Below are 22,195 nucleotides of genomic sequence, written 5' to 3' on the forward strand. Positions count from 1 at the left end.
TCATTCATAAATGAAAAAAAACCTCTCAATTTATCAAATGAAAGTAAATAAAATGTATCTTCACAGCGCCACCTTCCTTATTGTCAGCATTGATGTTAATGGTATTTTTAATGGCAGCACTTGCACATGTTTATTTTGCACCACATCAATAAAAACATCAGAATTTTTTATATATAAGCTGAGATATGACCATGTTACTCATTTCTGCAATGTTCTTGTTTAAATTAAATCACTGCAACTTCATTTGTGTTTTACATCATTCATCCATTCACATTTTAATTACAATATAAAGATATATTTGAAACAAAACACTTGTTGTGACAGCAAAGTTTCTAGCTGCAGAAAAAGTCACATGTAGCACAGAGCTCTCAAGTCTCACGCATTCTGAGTGAGACTCAACATGTTGTCACACTCTCATGCTAATGACATTCTCTATGACCTTCAAGACCAGATTCGGCGGAAAGTAACTCCCTGAGTGTATCTCAACTTGAGAGCTCTGGTATCAAATTTAAAAACTTATTTCTTTTTTCACTCCCTCAAATAAAAGTTACACTGTTGAAAATTCTTCATTGCAGATGCACAAATTCTATTCTGTGAACCACAAATTTAAAAACTAATAATAACAATCATAGGCTCACAGCTTTGCTGCAGCTGCTGCAGAATACACACAAACACACGTATCAATAAAACACAGCTGCACACCGACAATATTTTCCACACAAATATATATATTTTTTTTCTGCATTTTTCCTGCCTAAAAAACATCATGAAGTATGACGGCTCAAATCTGCCGCTGCGCGTCTGAACGTCTGTGCTGCACCAAATATCAGCAAAAGTGATTTGAACCTGCAGACAGTGTTGCCACATCCTGAAAGAAATAAGCAACCGCAGCTTCAAAGACAATTACAAAAAGTAAGTCGAATAAATGTTTTTCACCGTATTTAACGCAGCAAGAGTTAAATTAATTTCCTCCACCAACAAAGTTATGTTTTTGTCCCTTTTTGTTTGTCTATTTGTCACCAGCCTGAAACACACAATTTTTTATATGTCATTATGAACTTTTTTTCTGGAGGATTTATATCCTGATGGGCAAGAACTGATTCAATTTTCAGGGTGATAGCTCAAAGGTCAAAGTCAGGAAAAATCTTGGAAAAATCCCTGTCATTTAGCACTGAACAAATTTTCAAAAACTAATACCTCTGTTAAAAAGATCAAATTTCTTTCATATTTGAGATTGTTATGTAGGATGGTATCCTTTATCGACTGACAAAGTTTGATCCGGATCTGATCCAGATTACAGAGTTTGTAGTTATTTAAATTTAACATTGAAAACCCCATTTAATGTATATTTTACATTATATCTTAATCAAACATGCCCCAGTCACTCTCATTTTTCTGTTTTGAATTTATCTACACTGCCAAAATTGGATGGAGGTTCCAATTTTATGCCTGTTTGTCTTCCAGTTATCAGTCGAAAACCAAGTGCCAAAAATCTATGACAAATTGTGCACAGCAGAGATAAACAATGTTCTGTGAAAATTATTTGGAAAAACAATTCATGAACCAAAAAAAGTTGAAGAAAAAACAAAACAAAACCTGACAACACCACAAAAATAAACTTTGATTCAAGTGCATGAACTAAATACATCCTCCTGACATTTGATCACATCTCATTTATCTTATAAAAAGTCACTTCTAACAGGACTTTGACCTTGTAAAGCTTTTCAGAGGTAAAACTTTCGCATTCTACGAGCGCAGTCCTCTAGTTTGTGATGTAAAACACAAGATTTGTGCAGCTGCAATAAAGAGGGAGAGAGAGAGAGAGAAAAAAAAAACTTCTGTTCCTCAAGTCGCTGATGCTCAGCTGTTCTGCAGCTGACTGACGACCTCTGATCACATTCACCCGCACGCCCAAAGTCCAGCTGGTTGATTGGCGGTGGAAGTGGTACTTACGCTTTGGTTGAACATGTCCGTCTCGTGGCGTAGCATGGTATACTGACACAGGTGCTGCCGGATCATCTCCACCCGCTCCACCTCCAGCCTCTCCAGCTCCTGAGGGAGAAGGTCAGCGATTAGCTTGGTGTTGAAGCAGAACAAAAACTAACTGTCAACACAGTGTGTGTGATGAGGACGATGGCTGCTGATTGGCTGTTAGCTCGGTGAGAACACATTTAATTCTCTCTGCAAATGAGCTCCAGATGTCTCAGTTTGTAACTCAGAATTTGAGACACCTGTTGGAAAAAAATCTGCGTTGCTTGAGGAAAAAAAAGAACAGCATCCCTACAGGTGTGTGTGTGTGTGTGTGTGTGTGTGTGTGTGTGTGTGTGTGTGTGTGTGTGTGTGTGTGTGTGTGTGTGTGTGTGTGTGTGTGTGTGTGTGAGTGAGAGAGAGAGATGTGCATCATTACAGTAAGATTTATGTCAGTATCTCCTATATTAATGGACTCTGGAACATGACGATGCGGTTCGGCCTTTGTAGCAACAAGAAATTAAATTTACATTGTACAAACCAGACATCAGGGATCGAACACACAGTTTCTTACCAGGCTGGTGGTGACCATCTCCTCAAACCACTTGGACTGCGACTGGTTATAAAGGTCGATGCACCGCATCAGCTCGTCTCCTGTGACAGTCAGCGGACAGGAAGCTCATTAGGGGCGTTATACTGTGCAAACGCTCAAAATGCTCAAAAGCAGCAAAACCTGACATCACTAGGCAAAGAAACAGAAAAAAATAAATGGAACCCTACAAATTGCTGCCAGCCACCTGTTCTGAAGTGAATATGATTTGTATCAGAACAAAAATAAGTTTTTATTATTTTCCCCAAATTCCTGTAGCTTCATTTCCTCACAACCAGCTGAAACTGGAACAAAATGAAGAGCTAACGGATTTTATTTGAGCTTTAAATGTCAATCAAAATTCAGTTTGCAATCAAAAATATTATTATTTATGTGTATGTGTGTGCGATAGCAGTCAGGCTAATTAAGGATGGTACTTACTGCTGCAATAATGAGAATTACCTGACAATGTGGTTAAATAACTGCTTTGCCTTTCAAAATAAAAGCACAGCTGTGCACACTGCATGATCTCTGTATCTTCAGTGCTGGTTTTAATAAATTAGTTTTTCCTCCTCTGTCTTTGGGACAGATGTGCAGATGTTTGGGGACAAAACACTTTGAGAAATCAAAGTGTGCAGTGCACAAACACCACCAACAGGAGGAGCTGGTGTTCAGATATTAACTGACGGCTCAGATTACGACCATGAAGAGAAATGATGCGGAGGATCATTAATAATCCTGCCCACATCCTGCTAGAAATAAGTAAACAAACACTAATTGTCTATGAGATTAGATCACAGAGGAAATGATGCTGAACATTTTGTTCTTCAGCAGATGAGACTCGGTCATCAGGCTGACCTACTGTCTAAAACCTGAACCCACTCACAACTGTGGGAAGACTCTGGACTTGATCTTGACCTGAGGTATCGACACAGCTGAGGCACAAACCCTCTTCCAGCCGGACATTATGAACATTTTATTGTTAAAATTGACCCATTTCCTGTCTGGTGAGTGATGATAATGCTGTACAACGACAACGACGTTCTCGGGTCACTGATGAAGATGGCTCAGTTCTACCTTTGCAGTCGGCCTTTCAAGCGTACTGTTCCACAGGTACTGTGCTCAAGGTGGCGAATGGTTTGTTAGCTTTCAGTGCAGATTCTCTGGGCCGCCATTCGTACAACTGATCACCATACTTTAGCGGAAAGAACTGAGAATTATTCTGGTATTTGCTGGCAGATTCTTTCTTCGCTGCAGACTTACTTGTCAGGTTGATATCAGTGTGATTGTTATACCAACATTAAATTAGGGGTACCTCAAGGCTCTGTTCTAGACCCACTGTTATTCTCTATGTAGCACCTACAGGTCAGGTTAAATGCAGATCTGGACTCTCCCCGTTATGCACATGGTTTGCAGATGCTTGTGCGTGCCTTTTTTTGGACAAAAAATCTCTCAAGGTGTAAAACTAGAGACCTACCCGGAGACACTGGATGTCCTCGGTTTACTTTTAAACTTAGAGAAGACTGAGATGATTGCCAATGGTCAAAAAAAGATCAGCTATTTATGTTGCAGATGCCTTATAATTCTACCATGTTTTATAAACTATTCTGATTTGACTGACAACAATTAGAAATACTGACTGACGTTTAAGGGACAAACACCCCTCGTCTTTAGTTTCTTTTAACCAATGATTGAAGGTAATGAGTTGATTATGACTCGAGGAGTTTCCATTACAGGTACTTTGATATGGAAACATTTGAAAAGCGCTTTCATGGGGATGTTGAAGTCAGTAAGAGCTGCCTGTGAGGCTGTGCAGAGGGCAGCGAGCGCACGAAGCCATAATGACTCTTTGTTACGAGCAGACACATGACGTGTTTTCGCTGTTTTGGCGTCTGTCTCTTCTCCTTCTCACTCGGACCGTCGTCAACAACTGCTGCTGTTTTTCTCGCCAGAGGCTTGGAGGCAGGATGACCGAGCCGCGTTGGCTTTGTGCCGAGGCGCCGCGTGTAGCCGTGCCTGGTCGCTCCACGCCGTCACGTTTCCCCTTAATCCACCTTGACACTTACATGAATTGGATCCCCGCACTGGAATGCAAACTTGCTTATCAATTACTAAACTGTGGGAGGCTGCATGCAAGTGCGCAAAGAAAATTTTGAAATGGGCATGCATAAATTTTGTGCTACTTGTGTGAATGAGCTGTGAACATAGTGCAGTCTATTCACAAACACTGCGTGTCACTGCATGTCAATATGTGCCATTGCGCACAGAGCCTCACACAGTTTACGACAACTTTACTCATTGCCACATAAGATTGCGTGCCAATGCGGGGATCAAATTCGTGCAAGTGTGAGGGTGGCTTTAGATGTTTCCTCGGCTCACACACCTGTTAAACTTTTACAAAATGACCTGGATCCTGCTGACGTTGCGTCTCCACCCCGCACTTTAACCCCTTAACACCTGAATTTATATAACTGTATATAAAAAAATGTTTTGTGTGTGTTTTTGCCTTTAAGTAGATGGTAAATAATGTTGAGATTATTAATTTCACTTTTGCACAAAAAATAAATAGTAATTTTGGTATTTTGGTAATAATGTTATACTAATAATAATGGTATGTTGCAAATTTGCGACAACAGGAATACTGGTCAGTTTGGTATGTTGCATATTTGAGTAAAATATTGTAGCATATATGCGACAATAGGCGTTAAGGGGTTAAGACAAAATGTCATTTACATTTAAATAACTTCAAGTTCAAACATCTGAAGCGATAGTAGCTAATGTTTTGTTTGTGTTATAGTCCTGCAATCAAAGTGCCACAGAAGGTTCGAGAGAAGGAAATTCAATATTCATGCTCATAAGTGTGATACAAAAGGTGCCATTTTAAAAGCAGACACAAAAAGGACTCGCAAAAATGACTGTGACAGCCGCTTGCTGGGAGCACGAGTGTTGGATGGATTCTGTTAGGCACGGGCATTTTCTAGTCCAAACATGATGCCCACCAATCAGTGGCGCCTGCCCTTCCCTTTAAAGAGAAGTGGACAGAAGTTCAAGGACTTCTGATGCGGTAAAAGATTAACTCCAAACGGTCAGCGTCAGTGTGCATAGCGGCCACCAAAGCTCCCTGAGGTGAAGCCGAGGTGAAGCCGTCAAGCTGCAAGGTCAGGTTTTTTTTTTTTTTTATGCAATCAGTGTTGATTCTGATTAGTTTTCAATTCAGTCTTGTGTATTTTACACAGATGTCACCTGTCTCGAAGAGAACGGGAAACAGACGTTGGGACAATTCCCTCATAAAATGAGGAGTTTTCGCCCTCGTCTGAGTCTGTTTTTCCCATTTTCCCGACAGTGGTCATAAAACAGCACATTAATATTACATCATTGAAGGTGACTGGCGACAATACACGCAGGTAAGCAGACTGCGTTGTGAAGCTGCTTCAGACTGTTCGGATTTTTGCACAGTGCTTGCTGGACTTTAGACCTGGTTTTTGGTGGTTTAACACTTTCAGATAATGAATGATAACCTCACTTCATTTTCAGTTTATGATGGCTTAATATGATTGATAAGTTCTTTTGCCAGGCTGATTTGTTAGCATTAGCATGGTAGCACTAGCTTGTAAATATTTTGCTTCCAACGTTAAATAATTGTGCTTAGCCTGTTAGCATGACTCAGCTGTTTTAAGATAATTCCAGCAAATGTTACTGTCAGAAAAAACAGACATAAAAAAAACCCTACTTGTGGAAAAAGTGGGTTCATGAGGTTACCTCACAGACAAATATGGATCAACTACTTAGCCTATCAGAGTAGAGCTAGGCTAACATTATTGTTTGGGCAAAATTAAATTGTCAAAGTTTTTTTTGTTTGTTTTGTTTTTTTTGCTGCTAACAACTAATTGGACACAGAATGTGAATATATCACATAGCAGTAAAGTCTTGTTAAAACTGAAGTTTAAAGACACATTTTCAACATTAAGAATGCTGTCTAACCAGTCGCACACGCGGCTGCCACAGCTGTGATGTCAAATCAGATACCTCGGGTTTCTCAATTTCCTCATGGGTTTCCCAGCATTCAACGTATTTTCCTCTGAGCTGCAGGTTGGAATCTTCGATCTTTTGAGGGTTTTGAACGCAGCATTAGCCTTTCGGGATTATGATTTTTTTTTTTATCTCTAAAGGAACGTAAATGCTCAGAAACAAAATTTTCACAAAATAAGTGGAGATGAAAGTTTTGTCTTTTTAAGGGGTTCTGAAACCACAAGAACAAAATATTGACATTAATCAAAACAAGTCAATGTGTGAATTAAATTTTCAATAAATCAACTGATTTGAGTTAAAAATGTTTAGTGTATTAAATACTAATGTGACAGTGACAAAAAAGGAAAAAAAAAAACTTGTGAGAAATGTTTCTGCAGCAGATGATGGTCTGGGGTCGACGCCCACGCCTCGCTGGGAGTCTTTGCTTTAACACTAACCAGTTGAGTGAAGAATGTTTGTGACCCCACATCCCGCCGTTAGAACTCCCCACTCGGACTCACAGAAACATCTTGGCTCTGTGCCGAAACTGAGCAGCCGGACAAAAAAAAAAAAACCCCAACACAATAACAACAACAACAAAAAAAATCATGCCTAAATCCATTTGGTAAATCTGCCGGATTGAAGGAAGAGTCTCAGATCTGTTCACACCAACAGACTGCTGGACAGATTTGAACTAGCATGCCTATTCATGATCTCCAGAGGATTCTGGTGACCCTTTGACCTAAAGCCAGTGTTGGGCGACACTGTGACCTGCAGTTTTGACCTTTGACCCCGGCTCTGACCTGCTTGTGTGGACTTCCTGCGGGCCTTCTTGATGTCGTCCTCGATCTTGTTGCTGAGTTTGATCTCCAGCTGCTGAGTCTTCAGCTCCAGTTCTTTCTGCCGGTCAGCCAGAGCCTTACGGGACTGACGGAGACGAGAAGCCACGTCACAAACACAATCAAAAAAACAACACGTTCTGCCTCCGCTTCAGCACGTCTCTCAGCGCTAAAATAAAGAATATAAATGAAGCTCAAATATGTCTCTCACCTCCTGAACTCTGAACTGATCGACAAACAGACAAAAACAAACTAAATCACAACTCTGCAGACTGAACTTTGTGTTCTGAAGATTTGAGAAGCTTTGTTCTGTTTGTTCTGGAGGGAAAATGAAGATTCTAATTAGTGATGAACGTGTGCAGCATTCATTCATTCATCACGCCGATAACGCAGCCTGTCACAAACTTTCCCACTTTTCATCCATCACGTCACTGCTTTATGACAGCCCGAGTCTTATTTTCTGATCCCAAAACCAGCCGATGAGTTCATCAGAAGAAAATGAGCTCATTTTGCATTTGTCACAAAGAACGAGAAACATTCCGGTGTCGGGAAACAGGCGAGATATGAAACTTCAACCAGCATCCAGTTCATTTCTCAATCTCTGGTGCTGCTAAAAAAAAAAATAAAAAAAAAAACAGTGATTATGTTTGATTATGTTTTGTCTGTGCTGCCACCTACCTTCTCTACGGCGGCGTAACGACTGACCAGCTGCTTTCGTAAGTCGGCGATGTGGTGGTCAAACCGCTTCATGTCCTTCTTAAAATTCTCCCTGAAGGACAACAAAGGTTTCTCCACTTCACTCTGGAGCTGCTCGAGACAAAAGGAACCAAAGTTCACAACAGAGCAAATTCAAAAGAAATGCCACCGCCGCGCCGCAGGCCACCACCGCAGCGCTGAGTCACGTGTCCTTGAGCAACACACTGAATCCTGGCGTTCTTGTGGAAATATGATGAACGTGTTTTTGATAAAGATGTCAGATTGATGATATCATACAGAAGAAGATTTTAAAGTAATATGACCAAAGTCAGGGGGTGACTGAGCACCAAGGGACACGACCCGATCTCCTCCTAACTATGGCTGACGAGCGCCCGCCGCCGTTACTGTTACGACCGTAGGCGGGACAGTTTAAATGTGATAAACACGTTAGCGTGATCGTTCACAGAGCTGTCAGGAAGAGTTTGACTGTATGTAATTAGATCTAATCCCAGCCTGTCTGCGGGTTTACACTCACTGCAGAGCCTCATAAAACACAAACCAGATTTATGTGGGGCATTTTTCCACCATTACATAGTTTGTTTGTGTAAATACAAATTTAAAAATGAGTAAATCCATCTTCTAAGCTCCGCCGACACAGACACTGTGTTCTAGGACGATCGGTTCCAGTAGCACAGAATATTTTGACATTTAAAAAGGCCTAAAAGTTTCCTGGCTCCTTCCTTTTTATGAAATGTAGGCAGGAATAAAAATTAAATAATCTAAATTCAAGGTAAGGCACAACCGAGGCTACATTTGCATTACTGGCTGACGTGACCTGATCAGATTCTTCAGTTTGAATGTTTGTTTGTCTCAGATTTTTTTTAAAAGACTCAATGTGTATAGTTTGAAAATATTTAACGACCTGGCACTGTCTGTTAATGGTTTATTTTCCAAGTTAAACCCAAACTTATTACCAGGTTTTATAAAGTTTAAAGATTTGAGTAATTCTTGGATCAAACCAAGCAAACAAACCTGTTGGCAAAGATAAAAAGAAAGAAAGAAAAGCAATAAATTACCTTTGAGGAGAACTTGAGGTGAACTTCAGCTTCATCAGCCAGACTCTTCTTGAGCTGAGCCCACGCCTCCCCCAGAGTCCTGACAGCAGATAAGAAACCCCACACAGACGTTTACACTGGATTACTGGACATCAGGGAAGACCACACACATTTCTCTACATAACGACATGCAGGGAGGCGAGACAGAAGAGAAGGCCGACGCCATCATTCACAGCTACATAAGGGAGCAGTAAACCCACGGGCGGGTCAGCAGAGTGATTAGGATGGATGAGACGCCAGGTACCGCGAACACGTTCAGCACAGCTGGACACAATAACAGAGTGAAACAATTTGGACTCCGAAACTCATCCCTGACCGGCGGTTCACGTTCAGCGTGTCACTACAAACCAACTACCACAAAAAAAAAAAGGTGCATGGAATATTTATTTATTCATAAAGTGATGCAAGTAAATAAAAATTCCTCTAGAAAAAAAGGAACAACAAGAACAATCAGACACCAGTAATGCGCTGTTTTTATGGATAAATAAATCCACAAAACTTTTCTGGGAGGATTTGTTTGATTTCATGATGATTCTTGCAGATGACACGTGAACCATGTGGTCATTTCAAATCACCAAAACCGGCGTTTGAAACCATTTTTAACAACCCACTTGCAGCATTAACAGCTTTTAATTGTAGTTTTCATTGTTGTTTTGTTTGTTTGTTTGTTAGCAGCTTGAGTTGACACTTTTTTGCACTTCAAAATAAAAACTGATGGAGTCAAACCATCAGACGGGTTTCCTGTCACAATCCAGTTTCATTTACAAAACCTTCACAAACGTCCTGCAGAGACACAAATTTTTAATTACTGACAAACTGAACCTCATGTTCAACGTGTCACCTGTGAAACTCTTCAGACTGCTGTTGGACTTAAAGTAACGTCAGTCTGCGGAGTCGACCTGCTCCTGTGTTCAGCGACGCGACATCGCTAAATACCATCGCACAATATCGAGCTTTGGCTTCGTATTGAGAAATCCTTCATACAAAATGTAAAAGTAAGTCCCTTCAGCTGCTCCCTTGTTTGCACTCGGGGTTCGCCACAGCAAATCCAAGGTGGATCTGCATGTTGAATTGGCACAAGTTTTACGCCGGATGCCCTTCCTGACGCAACTCCACATTACATGGAGAAATGTGGCAGGGGTGGGATTTGAACCCGGAACCTTCTGAACTGAAACCAAGCACATTAACCACTTGGCCACCACCCCGCTATTATGGTGTTAAATCGACACTGCGTTTTTAAAAAATATTACATTTTGTATCCTTCATACAAAATGTAATATTTTTAAAAAACGTAGTGTCGATTTAACACTGTAATATGTGATATTAACATCAGAAGTATTTGTGTTTCATTAAATAAATGCATCTTTATTGGACGAAAGGAAAAGTGTGATGACGAGATGTTGAGAGGAAAAAAAACAAAGTCTGATTGTGAGCGTTTCTGAAGAAAAACTTCTGACAGCAGACATGCAGCAGGTGGACTCGGTCTCCAGACCTGAGCATCTTCACAGCTGAGCAGGTCACTTCAAAGTGTGGCTCAGAATCAAAAATGTGTGGAATTCCTTCAGACTGACATCCAAAAAGAAAAAAAAAAAAAACCCTTCACCCCGTTCAAGTACCGTCTGGCACAAGAAGCCCTGCGGCATCAGAAACTGGTTTAAAAGAATTCAAAGATTCTGTGAAACTGATCTGAAACACGTGTGGATCACATTTGGTCATCAAAAGGGCAAAATTCAAACTCCCACTTTGCTGTATTTAGATACAACCCACCCCCATGACCAGCCCCAATCAATTAACAATAAAATAATAATAATAATAATAATGATCCAGACTGAGCGACTCTTCAGTAAATAGTCCGTACATCTGATCTGTGTTTGATCGATATGTAAATAAATCTGTCATCAGGTTGTTTTCTTCAGTCACTCTTTCCTCACCATCTACACACTCTGGACAAATAATGTCCGACTTACTCCAACTGAACCTCAGCAGGGCTAAGTATTGACAGGACGGATAAATTCATCGTCTTCTTCACACTGAGCAAAATTTTTGCCCCAAACCTTGGCAAATGTAAAGAACAGTACCTACTTTACAATCCTCTAGGCTTTGGTTGATTCATTTTTAGTATTTTCTGTAGTTAAAGGAGACAGTTACCGACTAGCTTGAATCCAGATTGTGTAGGTGTGACATCATGACTTTGGGAAACGCCCCCACTTGTCAAAACCAGGCTTTACTTTTGGGATTCCCCTGTTGCCATGGGAATGTAAACAAACCCATGACTATTTTCTGTTTGCAGCGGCTCCACCGAGCTGCACAAGAAGGGTTTTCTCACAGAGAAAGCATCTGTGGAAGGGAATCAAACGTATTGTTGCAAGACTTTCACCAAATATCATAGAAGCCGCGGTAGCTTTGGGACCGTAGACAGGAACAGGTACAGGTGTATTTTCCAAGAATTCCTTTGTGTCCAATAGATACAGAGTTTCCCTTTCCAGCAAAGTCCACCACAGTTTCTGTCAAACTCTGGTTCACAATGACGAAATCTCAAGAGCAAACGATAAAAGTAGTTTGGTTGAACAGAATCAGTCGCTGAACACGTTCACCTGATAATGCCCTTGTGTTTGTGAAAGAAAGCGTAACAAAAAATACTGTGCGTATAAAAAGGTGTTGACATCATTAATTTTTTTTATCATATATTTTTGTTTTTTAAATGATGTCATGAAGCAGTGGGTTGTCAGCATGCTAGTTATACCAAAAAGGTCTTTTCAAAGCTCGGTTGATGCTAACTATGCAAGTTAACCAGTTGAACAAGCCTTTGCATTGAATGGTATAATATAATTATAATAATAATTTATTTGCTCCTCCATGTTGAAAGGAGTCAGTTGAGGTGGCTCGGGCATCGTTCACGGATGCCCCCTGGATGCCTCACTGGAGAGGTGTTACGGGCACGTCCCATTGGGAGGAGGCCCCGGGGAAGACCCAGGACACGCTGGAGGGACTACATCTCTCAGCTGGCTTGGGTACGCCTTGGGATTCCCCCAGAGGAGCTGGGGGAGATGTGTGTGGATCGGGAGGTCTGGGCGGCTTTGCTTGAGCTGCTGCCCCCGCGACCCAACTCCGGATAAAGAGGAAGAAAATGGATGGATGGATGGATTTATTTATTGGGGGAGGTCTAGTGGCTAAGGTGTTGGGCTCGAGTCCAGAAGATCATGGGTTCAAATCTCCACCTGACTGGAAAATCACTAAGGGCCTTTGGGCAAGGCCTTTAATCCCCTGTTGCTCCCGGTGTGTAGTGAGCACCTTGTATGGCAGCACCCTGACATCGGGGTGAATGTGAGGCATAATTGTAAAGCGCTTTGAGCATCTGATTCAGATGGAAAAGCGCTATATAAATGCAGTTCATTTACCATTTATTAATTTATATAGCGCCAAATCACGAGTAATCGCCTCAAGGCGCTTCACAAACATCATTTAAAAGCAGAATAAAATGAAATAAGATTAAAACACAATAAAAAAATGAACCATAAAAGATAAAAGAAGTAAAATAAATAAAAAGAATAAAAAAAGACACAATCATATAAAATACTAATGATAAAACAGGGAGATGTCTTCAACCTGGCTTTAAAAGTCTCCACAGAGTCCAACTGTCGTATCAGCGCAGGCAGATCATTCCACAGAGATGGGGCGCGGTGATAGAATGGTCAAAGCTAGTTAAGTTGAGTAGTGTGAAAGCTTTTGAGAGTTGAAAGTGTTTGTACGATCCTGACTGGTCTAAAAATGGACTTCAATGGGTTTAACTCTCCCGTACAGCAGGAATTTGTTAAAGTGCGTTAAGTTTCACAAAACACAAACATGACTTCCATCAGAGGTTAGCAGACCCAAGATGTGATTGAGTTAACAAATTTTTCATTTGTCAACACAAAATTCATTCAAAATAGTCACAAAACCTTTGCACTGAATCAGTAAATATTTTTGCGATATTCTGCCTGTATGTGTAAAACTAACGGCAAACTAAACTAAACTTCATTCAAATTCACTAAAAAAAACAAAACAAAACCAAAAACATCACATCCAAATTGTTAGCATGCCCTGTGTCTCTTACTAGGTATTTTTATAATTTGATATTTGCCTCGCGCTCTTGCTTACTAGCGCTGAGAATCCTGCGCTAACCAAAGCACGGCAAAAGCCTGTTTTTTGTTTGTTTGTTTTCTTTTGAACGCGGCTTAAGACTGCCGGTCCGCAGTGACGTCACTACATGACTTAAACCTTACAGTAATTTTTCTTTATACTCCTACATTTGGCACCACATTGTTAGTTGTTCCATTACTGTTTGGAATAATGAGGAAAAAAGGGGTAATGTTATTTTTCGTCACTTTTCACTGAACCCCAGCTGCAGGAAAGTGTCACCTTTAAACGTTATTCTGCCGTCGATATGTTACGTTACGTCTCCTCCGTAACATTCACCTGACAGCAGCATCCTGGAGCTCGGAAAAATGATTTGTGTGCCGCGCACGGGCCAGATGAAGTGCATCACTGATAGAAATAGAAAGTGGTCACATGCCTCACTGCCAAACAATCGGCAAATTCAGGAATAAACAGTCAGCTGGTTCTGGGCTGCGGCCGGTCAGATAGGAACTGACCAACAAAACGCCGATTGTCCGTCCTGACAACAGAAGCGGACTGAGGGAATAATGAAAGCATTGTGCTGCACTTTTCTGGGTGTGGACAGCCTCGGCCGACCGGTGTAATCTGGATTCTATACGGGGCGATTCCATTCCTCTCTGTCCCTCTATTAGGAGTATGAAGAGAGATTTTTTTTTTTTATTTGCATGCAAACAGAGCTGGGAGCGCAAATCCTGATAAATGCTTATTTAGATGCTCTGTCATCTCACCGAATAGTCATCTCACCGAATGCCCACTTTTCAGAGGCTGGTTTCAGGAAATAAAATATGTTTTGCTCGAGTTTTGAGTGAATACAGACATTTAAAAAACAAAACAAATACTGGATTACAGTTTTACCTCACAAACAAAAGGCAAGAAGGTATCAACACCCATCATTAAAACTATAAATGACAAGTGTTATTACTGATGCATTAACACGAATGCAGCATTAATTAAAGATGTAAGTCTTTTGATTTTTTTGTTTTGTTTTTACCATTAAAGTGATTAAAAAGGATTTTCTTCAGCATCATAATTTTGAATCTCCAATATCTCCAATATGAACAAAATTCACCTCTTGCCTGGAAACAATTTTGAATTTTGACCCATGTAGGATTAAAATACAGTGATCAGGCACCTTTACACACTATCTGTAGTAATGACACACTAAGAAATGAAACATACACTCTTAGGCATAAAACGCTGAATTTAATTGATAAAGTTAAGGTAACTTTTTCCACATAATATTGTCAATTAAGTGCAAAACAATATTGTAGTTGAAATTAATTAAATCAAATGAAACATTATTACTTAAATACCAATATTGTTTTGTACTTAATTGACAATGTTATGTGGAAAAAGTTACCTTGACTTTACCAATTAAATACTACATTTTATTTCTTAAAGTGCAGAAAACAGGGAGGGGAGGGGTAGTGTTCCAGTCCCCGAAGGGTCTGCTGGGAAACTTTGCTGTTCAAGGGTTGAATGGTTTTGCTACACTACATATGCTAGTGTTAGAATGACAACACAACATGGGCAGACCTTTAATTGTGAAAGGAAGGAACAAAACAAACAACAACAACATAAAAAGGAAATGGAAAGACAGCGATGGATATGGCCCATAAACACAGACAACTGTGTTCTGTTTTGATAATCTGGACAATTTTCTGCTGGACCACAGTCTGGCGCTGTCAGCTGTTAATATGAGCGCAGCAGCGCGAAGCTCACTCATGGTACAGGGCGTCCGAAACAGGAAGTGCCTATTTTCAAAGCCACAGTAAAACAGGTAATGTTCAAATGTCAAACACTTCCTGGATTGACAGATGAGATCCCATGGAATCTCGTGGGAACTCAGTGGCAAGCTCACATTCAAACAGGAAGTGCCAATTTATCAGTCACAGTGAAACAGGACATGTTGAACACTTCCTGGCATGCGTGGAGCTAGAGCGGAGGCCAGGGTTCCACTGGACTCCTCGGAAATCTGATTGGACACAGATGACTGACATGTCACAGCACCACGCGTCTGGTTGAAAGACCTACATTTTCAAATCAGTGAGTCACACTGACTGCTATTTGAACTGAACATGTCGTTTGAACTATGGACTTCTAATCACATCAAACTTATATTGGTGAGCAAACGACCGTATTTTATGCCAGAAATGAGGTCCAGGTTGTTAAAAGCAGCATTTCTCCTTTAATTTGGGGGGGGTCTTATATACACATGTTTAAGCTAACAGACAGCAGCTGGTTCATGCTCTGTTGGCTTATTAGTGCAGCAGATAACTGAAACAATCCTTCAAATGGTGATACAAGCATCAAATTCAGCACAAATACAGCTTGGAACTTAATTAATGGAGCAACTTTAACTTTTGATCCCTGTACAAACTGAAACTGACCTTTGTCACCATTCTTTCTGCTTTTACCTCTTAACTCCATAACATTCAGTCACAGATTGTCCAAACTATACTTTTTTTGGAATCATTATGATCAGGCAAATAATGTGGTGTAGTTTTCCATATGATTGGAGCATATTTTAATTTTGACCCCTGCCTGGCTGCCTATTGAAAATTCAAGTGGCCAATCAGTTTTTTCAAAAGAGCTCATGTCTATGGATTATTTGTGCCAAATTTGATGTTTGTATCACCATTTGCAGGATTCCACTCTAAATATTCTCTTATCTGCTGCACTATATATGAGATGTAAGATGCTGCTCCTCACTGTTTCTCAATTGCCCTCAAAAGTATTCGAACACTTTGTATTTCACACATTTTAATTTGTTTATTCCATTTCAAATACATTTTTTCCCCCCAAAATGATCTTTCTTAACTCAAACTGAAAGTAAATCTCTACAACTTCATATAAATGAATTAAAAATCTAAAATCCACCCTAATTCCTGATGAAGTGGTGTAGAGGAGGATTTTCTTAAAAAGAAGACCTGAATGTTCAGCTACAATTTGACAGAAAGTACATTTGAGATGAAAGACTAGATTTGATGTTTTGGTGAAAGAAACTTTTTTATTTCTTCATAATTGATGTAAATATAGTCCAAGACATATTCAGTGACTTGGAAATGTTCATGTTTCCATCCCCTGACTTGAAAACTGGCAATAAAACTGATTATTATTTACAGGTTTTATCAAGTTTTAGAGATTTGCTTTCAGTTTGAGTTTGAGGAACATAATTTTACAAATTTTTATTCTTTATTTTTTTGTATTTCTTGTACTTAAAATGACAAACAAACTCAAATCTGTGAAATTCCAAGTGTTCCAATACTTTTGGAGGGCAGAGTATCCTAATGAGTGTGGTATTATTACTATTTTGTTTAAGAATGTTTAATTTTCACTGGGCGCTCCCTTAGAGATAGGGTGAGGAGCTCGGTCACTCGGGAGGAGCTCGGAGTCGAGCTGCTGCTCCTCCACGTCAAAAGGAGCCAGCTGAGGTGGCTCGGGTATCTTTTCTGGATGCCCCCTGGAGGCCTCGCTGGAGAGGTGTTCCGGGCACGTCCCATTGGGAGGAGGACCCCGGGGAAGACCCAGGACACGCTGGAGGGACTACGTCTCTCGGCTGGCTTGGGAACACCTCGGGGTTCCCCCGGAGTAGCTGGGGGAGGTGTGTGTGTGGTGGATCGGGAGGTCCTGGGTGGCTTTGCTTTAGCTGCTGCCCCGTGACCCGACTCCGGATAAAAGCAGAAGAAAATGGATGGATGGATGGAATTTTTACTGTTGCTGCACTTTGTGTCAAATCATAGTCATATCCTATATCATACTGATATGAAAATTCAGTAAGGTATATCTTCTATTATGCATTCCAAATCTGGAACTCTACTAGTGTTTACTAAGGTACCTAAATATCTTTAAAAAAACAAAAAGGGAGTAGAGCCACTTAGGTGCCTGGTCTTGAGAACCAGGGATGGTAGGTTGAAAAGCTTTTTTATCCCATGGGAACTCTCCCTACCCACCCAAGGCTCAAGAATATGGACAGCAGGCATATAAGTGACATTTACATGACAATTTATATGACAATATTAAGATACAATAATGTGGTCATATTGTACAGCCCTACTGTCAACGAGCTGAACACTTTGAAGATTAATTTACATCTACATTAAAATAAATGCTTAAAGTGGCAGGGGGTTAATTTGGGGGGGGGGGGGGGTCAGCTGAAAAGCAAAAAAAGAAAAATGCATAAAAAGGTGGAGAGTATGGGGGGCAGAGCCCCTCCAGAAGCTGAAAAGTAAAATAAGGAAAATGCTTAAAAGGTGGGGGGGGTCCCCCCTAGAAACTGAAAGGTTTTAGTCATGCTAATGCTCCCCTGAAGCATTTACTCAAAATAAAGTCTGAAGGACCTAAAGGACATGGTAAGATGCTGACGAGCTTTGCTCGTTCATGTCCTCGACATATGCATATTATTAACATTAATTACGTAAATTAAATAACAACTTTTTTTAATCACAGCTTCGTTAGACTAATGGGCTTTTCACACTGAATACGTCAGATGCGTCAAATGCATCAAAAATCGGTCTAAAAAGCATTATTTTTAATGAGATGCATTGCTTTTTAGATGCGTCAGATGCGTCGCGTCAAAAGCTGAGCTAAACCGACGCTTCTGACGGGAGCGCGCATTGCTGCTTGTCGGCAGGCTGACGCAGTCCAAGTTCAATCCAGTCCAACTTTCGATGCTCTGAGCTGTGACGTACCTTTGCGCTGTCCAATAGGAACGATGCGTTGGGCCAAAACACGGAAGACTAGTGGCAGAAACCACTGATCTCTACAAAATGGATCGGTGTAGAAACAAACCACTGATCTCTACAAAACAAACGTGTCACAGGACTGCTCATTTATGGAGCAGTTTTCTGACGAAAAATCCTTGGAAATGTTTTTTGTTGTTGTTGTTTGTTACCTCAGAATTTCTGATTACTGTAAAAAAAAATTTAGAACACGTAATTAAAATAGTTAAATAAATCAATAAATGGTTCTTTAGAAACCTTTCATCTGTAAATTAAAACCACCTGTGATTTCAGATTAGATCATTTATTGTTTAACATAAGGAACCTCAGACATTTATTTTTAGACAAAATAACATGGAAATTTGTACTTTTTTTTTTAAGTCTGGTAGATTACACTATGTAACAAATTTTTATTTTTGTTTTGTTCCTGGGTACACAGTGTGTTTTCCTAACCTGTTATGCCTTAAATAAATAGCTGTTATGCCACAGAAACTTTACTTCTGTGATCAGGACAATGATATTTTGAAATTTGTCTGTTTTCAAGAATATTCTCGATTCGCCTTCAGTACTACTGAGTAGTCTTCTAGAATATTCTTTAACTGCTACAACTGTCCAGAATTTTCTAGAAGTTTCCAGACATTTCTAGAACGTTAAAGAAAATAAAATCATAGTGTGTGCTGAATGTAGTCATTTTTCCATAGACTTTAGACATAAGCAGTTGAAATATAACAGGAACAAAAACTGTTACATAGTGTTATTTATATCTCATTTCAACCATAAAAACAGACACTGTAAATAAATACAAATGTTTATTATAAATGCAACAGGAAATAATTTAACACTGACTGCAGTGTGATTGTAAAGTAGGATTTCTGTGACATAAACCTCATGATGAATTTTTTTAATGGTCATTTCAACTTGTAATTTGCCAAAATATGTAATTGCCTTTAATGTGTTTATCAGGACAGAGTCATTTCTAAAATATGAATTTGAGCGCAATCAGTGGAGAGTTTCTACCTGTGCAAATGTCTTTTGACTTTGATTTCATGGGACATTTTTAATGATCCGTTCATTATTGTTAAAATATAAAAGTGAAACCGCTTTTTAAAAATAATAAAATAGTTGCCGTTGAAAGAGCCTTTTATTTAGAAGCAGGTGATGTTCTGCTGGATTCTCAGGACCAGATGAAGGTCTCTTCTTCAGCTTTGACCTCTGGTGGTGTTGCTGAAGACACTTTTGTCCTATTTTGAAGAGCAGAGATGTTTCTTTCGACTGGACTTCGTGGGTGTTCAGCTCATCAATGGAAGTTTGGTTTGTTCTGCACAACAAATGTTCCTGATTGGGACAAATAAAAATATTTATTTAAATATAAAGAAACACTAAACAGTTTATATATAAAAAAGGAAAAAACGATGGGAAAAAAAACGCCCGAAAAAATAAGTTATTTAAAGTTGAGCTTTTGTGGTGTCTGAAAAAAGCTGTAGCTTTATTTGGTAAAAATAAAAAAAGACTGAACCATTTACAAATTAAAGCGTTCACTATCAGATCACCTGTGGCTAAAAGGCTAAGCAAACGTTAGCTGATCATTAAACCCTTCACAGCAGTTCAGTAATGTCAGGCGTTTTATTTTTATATTCTCACGGCTCAATAAAGGCTGTCATAGAACTAACCTCCGTTGGGTCAAACTGGGACTTTGGCATATATAGCACAGAAAGTTGGAGATTTTGACTGAGTGGTGTTGTTTCATCCCTCCGGCTGCCTGGCCTCGCTCTGCCCAGTGATGAGGCATGAAGGCCGGCTTCTCTCGTGGCGGGTCGGCCGCGCTAGTCGCGGTTCGATCGATATCCGCACCAAATCGTCAGTCCTCGCCTCGGTCGGCGTCACTGCCGAAAAGTAGCTGAAAAAAAGCTTCGACCCAGGCAGGGTGATGGGAGAATTGTTCTACTGCTGTGTTTTTTAAAGGCTTTTTTTTTTGTGGTTCAGGCGACGCAAATTTCAAGATAGGCGATCAGCTGAGCGTTGGGGAGGTGTGACAATGGCATCTCCGCCCACCATTAGTGGCTTCCGAAGCGACGGATTGGGACACGTTGACGGATTGGCCTAAAGTACTGAGTGTGAAAGGCCCTTAAGACTAGACTTTTCTAAACTGTAAGTTGGAAATTCGGCATTCCCAACTTCCGTCAACTGCAGTTTGAACTTCAAACCATGCACACACGCACAGGCGCTTCCTTCTTCATGTCATCTGTAATATTTCACAGAGTCAACTCGCTATATTTGGCATGTACGCTCCCCAAAATAAATCATTTTCCAGCAATAAAACTACGTCTAATGATGTTGAATGGGGACGTGTTAAAACGGTCAAATGAGCTTGGTTTGTTGTTTTTTTCTTGTTTTTGTCATTTCATATCTTGTGATCTACTCCTGCTGGCTGAAGTTATTATTAGTGCCATCACCTCTCAGGGAGAAGGTCTGGGTTCCAGCCCAAACTAAGGCATTTGGCAGATTCCTCTGGTCGCCCAAAGCAGTGCAGGTTCGGTTCAGTTAGCTGTTGATCCGAAACAAGACGTACAGTTAATGACTAGATTACGATAAAATTTCAGTCTCAGGTCACCTGCTGACCATCTTCAACTTTTAACTGGTCAGCATTGAGTTGGCTGGTGTTGAACCCTGACACGGTGTCATGTTTGCCGTGCAGGACAGCATTGTCCCCAGGCAATGTCTTAATAAGACGACTTTAGCAACAATGCCTCCGTACAAATCACAGTCTCCCCTCTTTGTGGGGGTGGTCTTCAGCCCGCCGTCTCCCTCTCTGCTTCCTGCTTACTTCCTTTCTGTGTTCCTGTCTCCCCTCGGACAAGAAGACAAAGAGCCGCCTCAGCTTGATGTCCCCTCTGTTGTCAGACGCAAGAAAAGAACCAAGTGGCTGGAAATGCTTTTTCTTCTCTGCCAGGGGGGTCCCCCCCCCCCTCCCCCCGCCGCCTGCAATCCCCACTCCCTCACACACACACAACACACACACACACACACACACACACACACACACACACACACACACCCTTCCCTTACCTCTACCTCCTCTCCTCCCTGTCTCCCCTTCTCCTTGCCTCCTCTCCTCCCTGTCTCCTCTCCTCCCCGCCTCCCCTCCTCCTTGTCTCCCCCATCCTCTCTCCTCTCCTCCCTGTCTCCTCTCCTCCCTGTCTCCCCTTCTCCTTGCCTCCTCTCCTCTCCGTCTCCTCTGCTCCCTACCTCCCCTCCTCCCTACCTCCTCTCCTCCCTGTCTCCCCTTCTCCTTATCTCCTCTCCTCCCTGTCTCCTCTGCTCCCTACCTCCTCTCCTCCCTGTCTCCTCTGCTCACTACCTCCCCTCCTCCCTGTCTCCCCTCCTTGCCTCCTCTCCTCCCTACCTCCTCTCCTCCCTACCTCCCCGCTTCCCTTTCTCCTTGTCTCCTCTCCTTCCCTGCTTACTCTCCTCCCTGTCTCCTCCCTGTCTCCCCTTCTCCTTGCCTCCTCCCTGTCTCCTCTCCTCCCCGTCTCCACTCCTCCCTGTCTCCTCTGCTCCCTACCTCCCCTCCTCCCTGTCTCCTCTGCTCCCTACCTCCCCTCCTCCCTGTCTCCCATCCTTGCCTCCTCTCCTACTGCCTCCTCTCCTCCTACCTCCAGCCTCCCCTTCTCCTTGTCTCTTTCTCCTCCCCTGCTTACTCTCCTCCCTGTCTGCCCTCCTCCCTGCTCCCCTTCTCCTTGCCTCCTCTCCTCCCTATCTCCCCCGCCTCCCCTTCTCTTGTCTCCTCTCCTCCTTGCCTCCTCTCCTCCCTGTCTGCCCTCCTCCCTGCCTCCCCTTCTCCTTGTCTCCTTCTTTGCTAATAACTAAAGGATGCTTTAGAATGGAGATCAAAGCATCCACACAGTTTCGCAGCGTCCCTTGAAAGACTCATACCGGGGTGTCTCGCCCGACAGGGACGTGAGACTGCAGACTGGGTGGACAACTAAAAGGTCTTTTATTTTCCTTGAGGTCAACATGGCGCCCAGAAGGAATACAACTGTGTTACCTTCTGCCAGACAGTCAGAGGGGAAACTCAAACCTGGGCTTTAAGTCACTGTGACATCA

At 41.3% G+C, this 22,195-nt stretch overlaps 1 protein-coding gene across 1 annotated transcript in view; it reads right to left on the bottom strand.

Moving 5' to 3' along the window:
• Window positions 1-22,195, bottom strand: part of LOC117531093 (growth arrest-specific protein 7-like) — a 110,767-nt gene that overhangs the window by 3,424 nt on the left and 85,148 nt on the right. Inside the window, 5 exon segments of the mRNA XM_034194135.1 lie at window positions 1,954-2,052; window positions 2,543-2,622; window positions 7,369-7,492; window positions 8,083-8,211; window positions 9,177-9,255. Of these exon segments, the coding sequence (XP_034050026.1) occupies window positions 1,954-2,052; window positions 2,543-2,622; window positions 7,369-7,492; window positions 8,083-8,211; window positions 9,177-9,255 (511 nt within the window).

Source organism: Thalassophryne amazonica, chromosome 18, assembly GCF_902500255.1.
Source record: "Thalassophryne amazonica chromosome 18, fThaAma1.1, whole genome shotgun sequence".
Lineage (NCBI taxonomy): Eukaryota > Metazoa > Chordata > Actinopteri > Batrachoidiformes > Batrachoididae > Thalassophryne > Thalassophryne amazonica.